The 13,943-nt window shown below is 46.8% G+C and overlaps 1 protein-coding gene across 14 annotated transcripts in view; it reads right to left on the minus strand.

The window, feature by feature from the left end:
* The window catches only part of TPM3 (tropomyosin 3), a 30,017-nt gene that overhangs the window by 9,559 nt on the left and 6,515 nt on the right, over nucleotides 1-13,943 (minus strand). For 3 of the 14 annotated variants that reach the window (XM_070396100.1, XM_070396114.1, XM_070396106.1), the window contains 6 exons: nucleotides 6,446-6,579; nucleotides 5,115-5,232; nucleotides 4,929-4,999; nucleotides 4,219-4,294; nucleotides 2,863-2,925; nucleotides 2,629-2,698 (listed from right to left, as the gene is read on the minus strand). In XM_070396100.1, the coding sequence (XP_070252201.1) occupies nucleotides 2,629-2,698; nucleotides 2,863-2,925; nucleotides 4,219-4,294; nucleotides 4,929-4,999; nucleotides 5,115-5,232; nucleotides 6,446-6,579 (532 nt within the window). Of the gene's footprint in view, nucleotides 1-639; nucleotides 848-1,593; nucleotides 1,677-2,628; nucleotides 2,699-2,862; nucleotides 2,926-3,612; nucleotides 3,689-4,218; nucleotides 4,295-4,928; nucleotides 5,000-5,114; nucleotides 5,233-6,445; nucleotides 6,580-13,622; nucleotides 13,842-13,943 lie in introns of those variants that run through there. The other 11 variants (XM_070396103.1, XM_070396107.1, XM_070396109.1 and 8 more) reach the window with 10 other exon arrangements.

Raw genomic sequence — 13,943 nt, forward strand, 5'->3', positions numbered from 1 at the left:
TTTATCCTATGAATGCACGTAAGAAATCATTACCACCCTGTGCACATTATTTGAAACAGGCATGCTTGTGTTAGTTTTTCTGATAATCACTTATCACTTGTCTCATAGTAGGAGGCAAATGGTAATAAGCCTCAAATATGCAAGAAAGATTTCAGGACGAAAACATGAAACTCTTGAAAATTCTATCCACCATGTATTTTTCTGGGACTTGGGATGACCAGTTTTAATGGTAACATATTTGGGTCCACCGAGTGTTTTGAGGATGCACCATTTGAATCACTGGTAAAAGGGTAGAAAATGTGTATTGGGAGGCACTTCAATGGACTCTCGACCTTAATCAAAGGAGGAGAACCTGAAGAGAGGATGGAACATTCCAGGCGGGATGACTTAAGAACTGGAAGTAAAGGACTTGGATGATCTCATTCAGCTTAAACAGTAAGACTAGGGCTCCACTACTAGACCACCATTCTGACAGACTCAGATCAGGAGAGTTTAAATGTCAAGAAAAAATAGACACACACAAAAGTGGCTTTGATTATAGAAGTCAGAGGAGGGAGAGCCTACGATAGCTGTTCCCCACACCACACCCCCAAGGCTCTTTCTCAGGGACAGCAGCAGCTTTGTCAATGACACAAATGCAGGGTGGCAGGAGGCTCCAGCAGCTGAACATTTTAATTTGGGGTGGGGGTGGAAGAGAATACATAAGTTGCTTTGTGGCCCCCGCCCATCCTAATGCCTTGGGGACCAGCCAGGCGGACCCAAATGGAATCCAGAGTGAGAGTGGGGCGTTGGGTTCCCCGAGGAAAGGGGGCAGATCCAGAACAGAGCAGAAACGGTGGCAATTTATCTGTATGAAAAAGTAAGGAGACGCTAGGTGAGAAGGACTAGCATCAATCTACACAACAACGTGGGAGACGGGAGCAGAGAAAAGGAACAGGTGGCAGTAGGAAGGATAAAAGAGAGCCAGACACTATAGCCTGAGCCATTCGGCTTCTTTTCAGGGTTAGTGGGAAAGATACCAAGAGGCAGATTAGCATCAGGACCAGGGATCCACAGCAAACAGGTGAAGTCCCCAACAACTCTTTTTGGTGCTTTTTACTACCAGGCTTGCTCTGGGACTAAAATTTGGGAATCAAATTCAATTTGTAGGTAAAGTTGATTATTTCCAATTATGGGTGTTCCCCAGAATTTTATCAGGGCCCAAACCAAATACACCCAGGAGGTCTGAGTTTTGTTATGTAGTATTAGAACCCCAGTCACTGGTTCTCTGGGCCCTATTTCCTTAGTCATATGATGACATGTTTCTACCTTCAGCAGTATCCCTGCTGAGAAAACTAAATTTGAGGAACAAATAGAAAAATCATACTGTTACAAAGAAGGGATTGTGAATAAAAATTACATGTAGATCAGGGTTCTACCACTGATCCAAGATTAAATGCCTCCCCAGCTTTTGCCAACAAGTAACCAGCACCAATGTTTTAGAGATAAGGGTGGAGATTCTAGTGTCCAGAGGATAAAGCCAAAGCATACTATGCAGTCTATACCCCCGCTCACCCACAAGCCAAGGTCCCAGCCCCATCTGCTGTCAGATAGTTACATAGAGGTCATGTCATTGAGGGCGTGGTCCAGCTCCTCGCTAATGGCCTTGTACTTCAGTTTCTGGGCATAGAGCTCATCTGGACAGGCACAGGAACCACAGGGAGGAACGAGGGGGACAGAGTGAAAGGTATCAAAAGCAGATGAAGAGAAGGAATCATTAGAAATTAGGGAAAGTGTCACTGTGGGTCTAATACCACAGTTAAGAGCACCATGACTGGCCATTTTCAGATCCACTGTCGCCCAGACAAACTGGACTTCTTGACACCTCTAACTGACTGCGGGGTGAGAAGGTGGGCACAGTCATGACTAGAAATTCCTATTACCAAAGGCACTCAAGAGGTTTAACTGCCACCCAGTTAAACCAATTTCTAGCCATGATAGTGCTTAATTTAACAAAAATAAAAAATAGAGAAAGTACATTAATATCATTAATATCAGACACTTTTCTAGCTGCCAAGGATAACCAGTATTCTTGGCCCCTTTGCTCTACAGGTTGCCTGCTCAAACTCTCCAAAGAATACCCTGCTACCCAGAGTATACCAAAGGAGCAGATTTCAGAGTTCTCAGAGTACATTTATCCTTGTTAGGGTGGACACGATGCCAAATTGTGGGGACAGAAGTATTCAGAAAGCCCACGGTACTGGTCAGCTGAGACAGCTGCATCTCTTGCAAAGGTCCCCCACAACTTGAGTGGTGAATAGAATTGCCAGAAGTAGCCATGGAGTGACACATGTTCTCATTGCCTTCTCAAAGTATGGCTACCATTTTGATCCAGAAACTAAAACTAAAGATTTAAGACTACTAAATTGGTGATAAATGCAGCCATTATCAGTCTCCAAGGGAAGGATGTAAATTCCAGAATATTAGGTAAAGTCTTACTAAAGGAAAAGATTAAATGTAGACAATTCTATTCTAGGGTTTGACCCACTTCAGCTAGTTGTGGCAGGGCACGGGGAAAGGGGATAATGGTCAATGGGCAAGGTCTTCCTCTATATTCCAGTATTTTAATTCCTCTCCCGGGCTCCATACCTTCCAAATCATCAATTGTCTTTTCCAGCTTGGCTACCGATCTCTCAGCAAACTCAGCACGGGTCTCTGCCTAAGGGAAATACAAAACCGTCAGAATCAGAGATGAACAAGACAAATAAGAGAAAATCTCTATTATCTTCACCTTCTACTTCTATACCTTTCAGAACCAAAGCCAGCCAGTCTACATTATGCCTTATATACCCTTAAACGTTTGGGCCCTTCCCCTCAGCTCACCTCCTTGAGTTTATCAGTAAGAATCTTTATCTCTTCCTCATATTTGTCTTCTTTTTGAGAGTACTATAAGAGAAATAAAATAAAATTTTCAGAGTAGAAAATTATTCACACAGACAATACACCACCACCCCAGCCCCACATTTACTCTTACACTGAACATCTTCTTGGATATACTGTGCTGAACGGTTGGTTTATAACAAAGAGCAAGGCCCATTTCTGGACAGTAAGTCCTTAAAATCCACAAATCAATGTCCTAAGAGTCGTGATACCCTTATTTTTTAAAGGGACCTAACTTTTGATCTCATTCAGATCAACCCAGGGGTTACTTTTCCTTCCTCCTACTTATTGAGTAAGTATAGTGACACCCAAGGCCAGATGGCTAAAACAGTGCCACATGATGATAAAGACAAGTCTTCCGTTTCGATTGCTTAGTAGGTCTCAATCTGATACCAGCTGCTGCTCCCATCTTTCTGCTAGAAAACCTCTTAGGACCCATGATCGTTGTCATTCAGCACATCCCTATCAACCTGAGAACATGACCCCAGGCACCTGAGACCATGAAGTTATTTTAACTAAAGCTGTCAAAGTGCACAAGAATTAGCATTAAACCTCGAGTCCAGACAGAGGGTAGGTAAGAGGAGGATACTTCTCACTGGATTATAATAAGGAATGAGTTTCTCCAGTCTCTCATTAAGGGAAGGGCTGGGCCCAGGCGCCCAAAGCCTGTCACTTTCACAAACCAGCCCCTACCTTCTCCGCCTGAGCCTCAAGAGACTTGAGGTTGTTGGTGACATTCTTCAGCTCCTCCTCCAGCTCAGAACACTTACTGTGAATATTTTACATACCGCAGAAGAAAGAGGAAGAAAGAATAAAAAAAAGGGAGAGAGACACACAGACATGAATTGAACCTATATGTAGAGATTTGGAAGGCATAACAGTGAAAAGAGAAGGTCCCAGGTAATGTGAGCAAGCAACAACCCTCCTCCCTCTACCAGAGACCATGTCAGGAGCTAGACTCCCATGGGCGAGGACTCAGAATGTTTAGATACCAATAAAGAAAACACTTGAGAGAATTCACTACTGGGAACAATTCCTAACTGCTACCTGGGGTGAGGTGGGAACAGATGTCCAACCCAGTAGTCCCCCACATCACCCAAGGGAAGGAGAGACCCTGTGGAGGCAGTGAAGCAATTGGGAAAGAAAAGATGAAAGATGCCAAGAAGTGGAAAAGAATGGAGCATTCCATGAAGAGATGAGAAAGCACTCAACAAACCAACCAGTGGAGGGGAGGCAGCTGCAAAACAAAAACAAAACCACACCAAACACAGAACCTCTCGTGGGTTTAATGGTTAGTACCTTTTCCTCAGCAGCACTCAGACACTTCAGGTTCTGGTCCATCAGTCTGATCTGCTCATCCATCTCTCGGCAACGGCTGTTAGTGATAGTCACGGGGATCGCACAAGCCAGGTTGTGGGGAGGGAGAAAGGTCAAGAGGGAACACAGCAAGAAAACAAGCAGCAAAATGGGGGGGAAAAAAAACTTTTCAAAAAAATGGGAAGAAAACACCACCATGGTCATGATATGTCATGTATGGGGAGAGGGGAATGCAAGGGAAGCACAAATATATATACGCACCAGCACTAACTTTGTTATGCAAGGCCCAGAAGGTGCCAACAGGAAAGCTGTTCATGCCTCCCCTTGCCCTAAAGCTCCCCAGCCAATTGGGGAAGTGGTAAAAACAGAGGGAGACCTTAAGGCAGGACAGCCACGTCCATGCCTCAGGGAGAAACAGACCAGGTCAAAGAACCCAGTAGGGCCTTCCAGTTAACGGCTCACCGTATGTTAGTCTTTCTTTTCCCTCAATAAGAAAGCCTCAATCTGTCACCTGTCACTAGTAAGAAAGAGTCAGAAAGCCCAAGGCCACTCATAGGGCCTGGAAAAGCACTGTGGATAATGCCTGCCCGGGCCCTGTTTAACAAGGTTAAGGAATGCCAGCTTATTCACTGCCCAAGCCAAAGGGGAAGGGACAGGACGGAGGGCAAAGATTTGGGGAGGAAGACACTCACGACTCTGCCAGCTCAGCTCGCTCCTCTGTGCGTTCCAAGTCTCCCTCAATAATCACCAACTTACGAGCCACCTACAGGAGGAGACCAAGGCACAGCTCAGCAAAGCAAAGGGGGAGCTATTTCCCTCCCCTGGTTCTTCTGAGAACCCCAATGTCACCGACAGAGGGACAACGAACAGTGCCTTACCTCTTCATACTTTCTATCTGCCTCTTCTGCAATGTGCTTAGCTTCTTTGAGTTGGATTTCCTGGAGTTCCATCTTCTCTTCATCCTTTAAAGCTCGGTTTTCAATAACCTTCATACCTCTGTTAGAAACAGTAAGGACAAATGTGGCATTGACACTCTCAGGAATTTGTCATCAGCTACACCCCAAGGATCCAGAATTGCAGGTATAAAAGGTCATTCCTCTCTGCTTGCCACTCAAAGAGAATTCCCATGGCCCCCCGCCCCACCTTAGTTCATTTTGTTTGAAACCTTTATAAAAACAATACACACTTACTAAGAAATTAAGTATTTAAGTGTATAGTCTACGGGCATAAAGCGAAAAGTCTCTCCCCTTCTAATCCTGCTCATCAGAGGTAGTCACTTACTTCACAATCCTCCCAGAAATGTATTCCACAGATAAAAATGCAGAAAGTCTCACCCCTACTTCCCCATACCAAAGGGAATCATATACTACACTGTTCTGCAACTTGTCTTCCTCACTTTCTATAATTTGGACACTGTACTGTAGTAGTAGACACAGCTGGATGTCTTACTCGTTTTCACAGCCGCTGTGTTACTGGACTCCCAGTACGGCATTTTTAGTTTGGAAAGCCTCAGTTGGATCCCATGCAAGTCATCACATAGTTCACATATGGCAAGGGGCCAACTGGCTGTTTTCAACAAAGATGAGTTGTGATTTGGTTTAAGGACTACGGTTCTCAACTCATGAAAATTATCAGAGGAACTTTAAAAACACCAGTGCCTAGGCCACTCTCACAATGGGATCCTAATTGAACTGGGGTAGGACCCTGGCATTCTGATATTTTAAAACTCCCTGATGATCCCCACCCCTCACTCCCATGATTCTGACAGTACAGCCAGGGTCGAGAGAGTTTAAGACACAGATTGCTGGGCTCTACTTCCAGAGTTTCTGATTCATAGATCAGGGGTAGGTACAGTACCAGCTGAGAACTTGAATTTCTGCCAGTTTCCCAGATGCTGCTGGTCTGGAGTCTCACTTTGAGAACCACTGCTTTAGAGGAACTAATCAAGTAAGTTTATGATCCAGTACGTGGAAGTAATCCTGGTGACCCCATTTAAGGATCAATTTATAAATAAACCAATTACAAAAGAGTTACAGGTACAGGGTTCAGGTAACCCTAACTGTCTTCAAGTGGGGAGACTATGCAGAAGAGGAATGAGGATCCTGTAAGACAGCTAACTATTTTTAAAAACAAGTCTATAAGGAAATCTCGATCAGAGCCATTATGAATTTCTTTGGAAATGCACGCTTCAAGAGGCCCCTCTACACACCTCTCGCTCTCATCGGCAGCTTTCTCAGCTTCCTCCAGCTTCTGCAGGGCAGTGGCCAGGCGCTCCTGAGCACGGTCCAGCTCCTCTTCAACCAGCTGGATCCTACGGTTCAAGGAGGCCACCTCAGCCTCAGCCTGCGTTTCAGTAAAATAATGGAAAAAGGAAGCAGAGGCATGGTGAAAAGGAATAGAACTATGACAGAAAGACTGGGGCTGACTACCATGAAAGAAGCGAAGAGTCTAGCAGGGTGGAACCTGTCTTCGCTCAGATCAAGCAAATATATTACATATTTCCTGCCTTCTTCTGTCAACAAACTACTGTATGTCCCACAGGAAGTGTTTTAAAACTCAGTTCCTTGCGCAGCCCAGTGTCAGCACCACCCCCTTCTGGACTCAGTTCAAACTCCTGACTGTCAGCAAACATAGCTGGTGAAGGGTTCCTTCTGTCTGAGCTCTGGCTTAGAGGTATTCTTACTCTTATAAGTGTCTCACACAGGAAATCTTGAATTATTTATTAAAAATTTTTTTCAATCCTCATTGGAGAATGTTTTTACTGATTTCTTTCTTTCTTTTTGGAGAAACATTGATATGAGAGATAAACATTGATCAGTTGCGTCCTACACACGCCCTGACTGAGGGATTAAACCCACAACCCTTTGGTGTACAGGATGACACTCTAATCAACAGAGCCACCTGGCCAGGGGAGATTACCAATTAATTTGCTACTTAACTCAGGTTGTTCATCCTCTGATTACCCTACACTGACACAGCAGAAGGATGACTAAGAGAATTGTGTTGCCAGCAGAACCTTCCCAATCAGAAAGTGAAAGCATGGTCCACTGGGAGACCTACTCCCCACCTTTTTTTAAAAAAATATATTTTATTGATTTTTTACAGAGAGGAAGGGAGAGGGATAGAGAGTTAGAAACATCGATGAGAGAGAAACATCGATCAGCCACCTCCTGCACATCTTCCACTGGGGATGTGCCCGCAACCCAGGTACATGCCCTTGACCAGAATCGAACCTGGGACCCTCCAGTCCGCAGGCCGACGCTCTATCCGCTGAGCCAAACCAGTTTTGGCAACTCCCACCTTTTTAAAGTTGACAAGAAGCTTCTGGCTAAAATTATCTGCTTTGATGATATCAGAAAAAGAACTGGGGCAGAAGAGAATGAGTTCTCTATGCCCATCCCCACTCCTCCAAATTTCTGAATTGTGACTCCAGCCTATTCCCCTTAGCCCCATGGCCTCACCCTTCAAGTACAACTTAGGCCAGTGATTGCGAACCTATGACATGCGTGTCAGAGGTGACACGTGAACTCATTTTTTTGGTTGATTTTTCTTTGTTAAATGGCATTTTAATATATAAAATAAATATCAAAAATATAAATCTTTGTTTTACTATGGTTGCAAATACCAAAAAATTTCTATATGTGACACGGCACCAGAGTTAAGTTAGGGTTTTTCAAAATGCTGACACGCCGAGCTCAAAAGGTTCACCATCACTGACTTAGGACAATCCTCTCCCTAACCTTGCCCTGTAATCAAGCACAAGCTAGAGTCCAAGACATCCCAGGCCTCTTCCTTGGGAATGGGATGAGAAACAAGGAGAAGAGGCAGCTGCATATGGATGAATTTTACTGGTAGAAAAGCCTCCTTCCTAAGACTGCTTTTCCCTTCCCCACACCTTTACTGGTAGCAAGTATGCTGACTGCCACAACCATAGAAGAATTCAATCTGCCCTGCATGCTACCCCATTCAGATGCTTATCCAATGCTTGGTAAACATGATCTCCCTGCTACAGCCCAGATTGCACCTGAATTCTATTACCCTGATTTCCTCCTGACAGACAGGGGTGGGGGCAGCTATAGAAATAATCTGCGCCACTAGCCTTTAGTGCAGCGGTTCTCAACCTGTGGGTCGCGACCCCTTTGGCGGTCGAACGATCCCTGTCTTTCACAGGGGTTGCCTAAGACCATCCTGCATATCAGATATTTACATTACGATTTATAACAGTAGCAAAATTACAGTCATGAAGTAGCAACGAAAATAATTTTATGGTTGGGTCACAACATGAGGAACTGTATTTAAAGGGCCAGAAGGTTAAGAACCACTGCTTTATGGGGAGGGATATAGCCCAAGAGATTTCTGTTAAGCATCAGATTAGCCTGCCCCATGTGGCTCAGTTGGTTGAGCATCTTCCCAAGCACCAGGAAGTTGTGGTTTGATTCCCAGCCAGGGCATATGCCCTGGCTGCAGGCTCGATCCCCAGTAGGGTGCGTGCAGAAGGCAGACCATCAATGTTTCTCTGATACTGATGTTTCTCTCTCTCCCCAGTCCTCTCTCTGAAATCAATAAAAAAAATTTGTTTTTTAAATTGGATTATTTGAGCCCTGGCCAGGTAGTTCAGCTGGTTGCAGGATCATCCTGATACACTAAGGTTTCGGGTTTGATTCCCAGTCAGGCCACATACAAGAAACCACCAATGAATGCATAAATAAATGTTACAACAACTTGATGTCTCTCTCATCAATAAATAAAATTTTAAAATCAGGTTACTTGACACAAAAATTTCCCAATACAAACATGGGAAGTTCAAGGGACCAGACTGGGTGGGAGGGGGATGTGTATAAATAACTACCACCCTAGAGGAAAAGAAAACGGAGAAGTCTACAGAAGCTGAATTTACAAGAAACCATTTGTGCCTCTAACTACACCATTCAAAACACCACAAAGCCAAGTATTCTCTGGTTTTGTCCCTTCTAGGAAAACAGATGTCTCCTAGAACATCACACGTTTCACCCCACAAATTCAAAAAGTCAAGATTACAAGAACAATTCAGGCTCTCAGGCAAGAGCTATGAAACACTGCCAGTATAATTTATCACACACACACACACACATATGCCTAGAACTAAAAAAAAAAAGCATGGAACCAGATTTGGAGGAAGCTCTTTAATCTCAGTCCCCTTCGAGCTCACCAGTAGTCACCCAAAAGGAGTAGAAGATAACAGACTATGGGGGTGGGGTGCAAAGTTTCCATGACAACAAGCTGGCTAGGGCAGTTTCTCCCACACATCAGCATTTACAATATAATTTTTCGCGAGGCTGAAAAGGGATCAAACACATCTTGGTGCCTCACCAGAACATGTGCACATTAAACAAGCCTGTAGCAAAAGCAGAACCCAAGATGGGAGTCCCAGCAAAAGCGTTCAGACACACCCCCACCCATTGGGGGAGGGGGGCAGTGGCTATTCTCCTGTGTGTTTTTTTCCTCCCCCCTCCCCCAGAGGGTCAGTTCTCTTTAAAAGAAGCAAAAGCTTTGCTGAATCAAGATCTCTTACAATGTTTAAAGGGAAAAGGAAGCATGCCTGATTTCCCTTCAAATCAGAACCTATGCAAAATGCCTGTCCATCAGTCCTGCCAAAAGATTGAATGGCACTGACTTCTGCAAACCAGGGAAACATTGTTTTAGGCTATTCTAATCATCCTAGGTGTAACATGCCCAGATATGGTTTGATCTTTCAGCCTACCCACATCTGCCCAGCTTGGAGGATATACCCTGAGACCCTTCCTTCAGGTAACAGAATTCACTATCCAGGAAGCAATGATCCCAAGGAAAAAGGAAAACAGCAATTCGGACACATGAGAATATGGCTGACAATAGCTTCAACTGTGAATTAAGTTTGGTTAGAATGCTACCATCCTCCATGCTAGAGGTTCCCCAAGCACACCACACCCCTCCAGGCAAGAAACAGACAGGGCACTGGTGCTGGGAGGTAGATCAGGGCCAAGGACAGAAGTGTCATTAGTCTAATTCTGGCATCCTGCCACTCTGGGGTTTCTCTTGTTAGACAAAAGCTACAGATGAAATTCAAAGGAAATGAGTAATGGAAGTTAGCCTGGAGTCCTTAGAGTAAAGGGCTGCTCTAGTTCACTGTGTTCACAAATGTATCTACCCTGGGAGATACTGTGTCCTTGGGGACTTTAATTTCACCAAGGGGAAGGCAAGCTGGAAGGGAGTCGAGCTATCAGCCCCAGAGCAAACAAAGGTGGAGTCTAAGCCAGGCACTCAGAGCAAAGTGCTATTTGCCTCTCCCCTATGAGTGTATGCTCTAGTATGAAGGGAAAGTGAGGTGATCAGCAGGAAAGCAAATCTGAACCAAAGAAAGGCGATAACGCCTATTGCTTAGCCCTGCAGACCCATATGGAGAGCCACACAATGGTCAGACATTCTAACCCCTCCAGAGACTGGGAATTTGGGAATAAAATCAGAATTGAAACTTCTCTTCAAAGCCCACTGCCTCCCTCACAATATTCCTAAATTTTTTTGGACCACAAAAAGAAGAGACAAATACCAGGGAAGTTAGGAGGTAAGGTGAACTACATGGGAGGGTAACCGATAGATGTTTCTCTCTTTCCCTTCCTCTCTCCAAAACAATAAAAAACATGTCCTCAGGCAAGGATTAAAAAAGAAACTAAAAATAAATTAAAGTGGTTAAAAAGGTAAGTTTTGCCAGAACCGCTTTGGCTCAGTGGATAGAGCGTCGGCCTGAGGACTCAAGGGTCCCAGGTTCGATTCCGGTCAAGGGCATGTACCTTGGTTGCGGGCACATCCCCAGTGGGGCGTGTGCAGGAGGCAGCTGATCGATGTTTCTCTCTCATCGATGTTTCTAACTCTCTATCCCTCTCCCTTCCTCTCTGTAAAAAATCAATAAAAATATATATTTTTTAAAAAAAGGTAAGTTTTATGTTATGTGTATCTTTACCACCACCACCATCACAGCAAAAACACAGATAAGGAAAAAGACTACATTTCAGTATTAAGTTCAGCAGGAAGTGAAAAGGAGACTCAAAATCGAAAGTGGATTTGACAAGGTGCTACATTGTAAAAGGTCAACCTCCAAGGCCAAAGCAGGAAGGGAAGATGGCCCCGAAACACCTCCTCTCAGCTCTGGAGCCAGCCAGCTTCTCCGCCAGGGCTGGATGCTCACACAAAGCAACAAGAAAAACCATTAAGCGACAATCTCACTAACAGCATGCGATAGCATCAGGGAGTCCTGAGCTTCCTGTGCCAGAGGGAGGCGCCTGCAAAACCGGCATTCCAGAATGTCCTAGGTCCTAAGAGGATAAGAAGTAGCCCAGCACCTCCACCCCCTTCCCACAGGTGTCTCCTCCTCAGGAGGGGTTCAAAGTTCACGAGAGCAGAAATCAAAAGGTTGGCTCCCTCAAGCTGCGAAGGAGAAGACATTAGTTTCATCAATATTTAACTATCACCCCACTTCCCCATCTGAGGACTTCCTCCCTAGACCTCAGCTCAGTGAGCAGATGGGGCAGGCTCTGAGCGCGAGGGTAGCTGAAGAAACATCTGAAGCTGCTCACTCTGCTGCCTATCGCCCCAAAGTCACCAAGGGTGGAAAAAAGGGAACCAGGTTTTCCTACAAGGAAAATTACCAAACCCTAGACTATTCCTAGGATGCCTATACTTAAATGTTGAGCCCAAGACTGCAGCTCAACATGCGGCTAGTTCCTTCGGCCACCCTCTCTCGCTTCCCCTTTAAGGGGATCTGGTCTCCAGAACAAAGGAGATGAGAAACTGTTGTTAGACATAAAGAGTAGCCCAGCCAGTTCATCTCACTTGAATCGACAATTAGAAGTTAAGTTACTGGCATAATGAACAGAGGAAAAACCCACTGAGAAGAAGGTGACTAAGACAAGCTCCCAGCATGTCTATGTCCAGTTATATCAATAAATGAGTATTCTAACAATCTTCACGTATTAACCTGGAGGGGAGCAGCCCCACCCTCTACCCCCAAAGCATTCCCACTCCACAGAGCAGCCAAAAAGAAGAAAAAATTACCAACAGAAAATATAACAGGGAATACCATATAAAACCCTAAGAGTTCTTTAATCGGGTTTTCAAATTTCAGCAAGTTATGTTCCTCTCCAGCCTCACCATCCTCCAAAGCCTCAACTCAGGGAATCAACTCCACCCACTAGAGAGACTAGACTGTACCCTAGACCTGGGAAAGCTTATGGCTCATTGAAACTACACCACCACTTCTAAACAAAAAGCGGTTTCAAGAATCACCATTCATCCCATCCACATGTTATGTTCCAATTTCCGTTGAACAAATATTTATTGAACTTAAAAAAAAGACACTGGTGGATAATTGGGAAAGTAACAGAGGAATATTCCTAGAGCCACCTAGGAACGCACTACTCTATCTCCACCGATCACAGCGCTTGGTAAATCAGAGACCCTGACAGAAGTTGGCACGCTTCCCCACTCCCTGCCACATACACTCGATTACCACCTAAGCTTGGCAGGAGTCCCGGCTCGGCTTGCACTGATCAATGACACCCAAGCAATAGACGCCCGAATGGGGCATCAGTTCCTGCCTTCCCGGTCCCCACGGGTAGGGCCAGACGTGTTCCTTCGGCTCCTACATTTGCACTAAAACGCAGGGAGCGAAGTACCACCTCCTCCCCTCTCGCTTCATGTCGATGGAGAGAGGGGATTTAGCAGTTGCCAGGGCTCCTCCGAAGGGGAAAGGGCCCCAGGCCAGAGGATGGGAGGCGGTGCTGTGGCCTCAACCTCCTCCAGGGAGGGCACCCGGCTTCCTCTAGGCCGACTGCTGCCTCATTTCCTGAGCGGGAGGAGGGAGCGGAAAAGCTGCCAGTCGGCCAGGCCGGGGGCTTTCCGGGGGTTCCTACCCGCCTCAAGCCCCACCCTTTCACCGTAGGTTAGGCCCTGCCCATCCCCGACCGGAGAAGCACCCCTCGGGCCGGAAACCTCAAACCGGAGCAAAGCGACGCCCCCTTCACGGGGAGTGGGGGAGGGAGGGAGACGCGGCCGAGCCCCTCCCCGTGGCCGCGCCCGGCTCCGCGGGGCTGAATGAATGAGCTGCAGGACGAGGAGAACCACTCCCCGGGCCCCGCGAGGCTCCATTCCTTTGGAGGTCAAGCCTGCTGGCTCGGGCACCCGGTCCCCCCGCGCCCACCGGAGGTCCGGCTAAAGCCCAGCCCCACCCACCCACCCTCCGGTCCCTGACTCCATCTCCCTCCGAGCCCACCAGTCCCCCGAGCGCCCTGCCCCACCGCCAAGAAAGGGCCCCCGTTCCGGGTCCCAGCTGTTCCATCGCCCGCCCCTCCCTCCCGCGCCGCGCCCTCCCGTACCTGCTCCCGAGCCCGCCTCTCCCCCTCCACCTCCCGCTGGAGGCGCTCGGCCCGCTCCTCGGCGTCGTCGGCCTGCTGCTGCAGGACCTGGATCTTGCGCTTCACCGCCTCGATGGTGGTGATCCCGGCCATGGTGCCCACCCAGCGCCTGCTCGCGTTCGCCTTCCTGCCTCCTCCGCTCCGCGCTGCAACCGCTTCTCAGCCTACTTCCGCCTGCTCCGCCCTGAAATACCGGAACTCGCCCACCCGCCCGGATGTGACGCCACAGCCGCCGCGCCCTCCCAGCGCCGGGCGGGCGGGAAGGCGAGCCGCGGAGGGAGC

This window comes from Myotis yumanensis, unplaced genomic scaffold (genome assembly GCF_028538775.1).
Source record: "Myotis yumanensis isolate MYYU_CA2020_CCGP unplaced genomic scaffold, mMyoYum1.0.hap1 SCAF_17, whole genome shotgun sequence".
NCBI lineage: Eukaryota > Metazoa > Chordata > Mammalia > Chiroptera > Vespertilionidae > Myotis > Myotis yumanensis.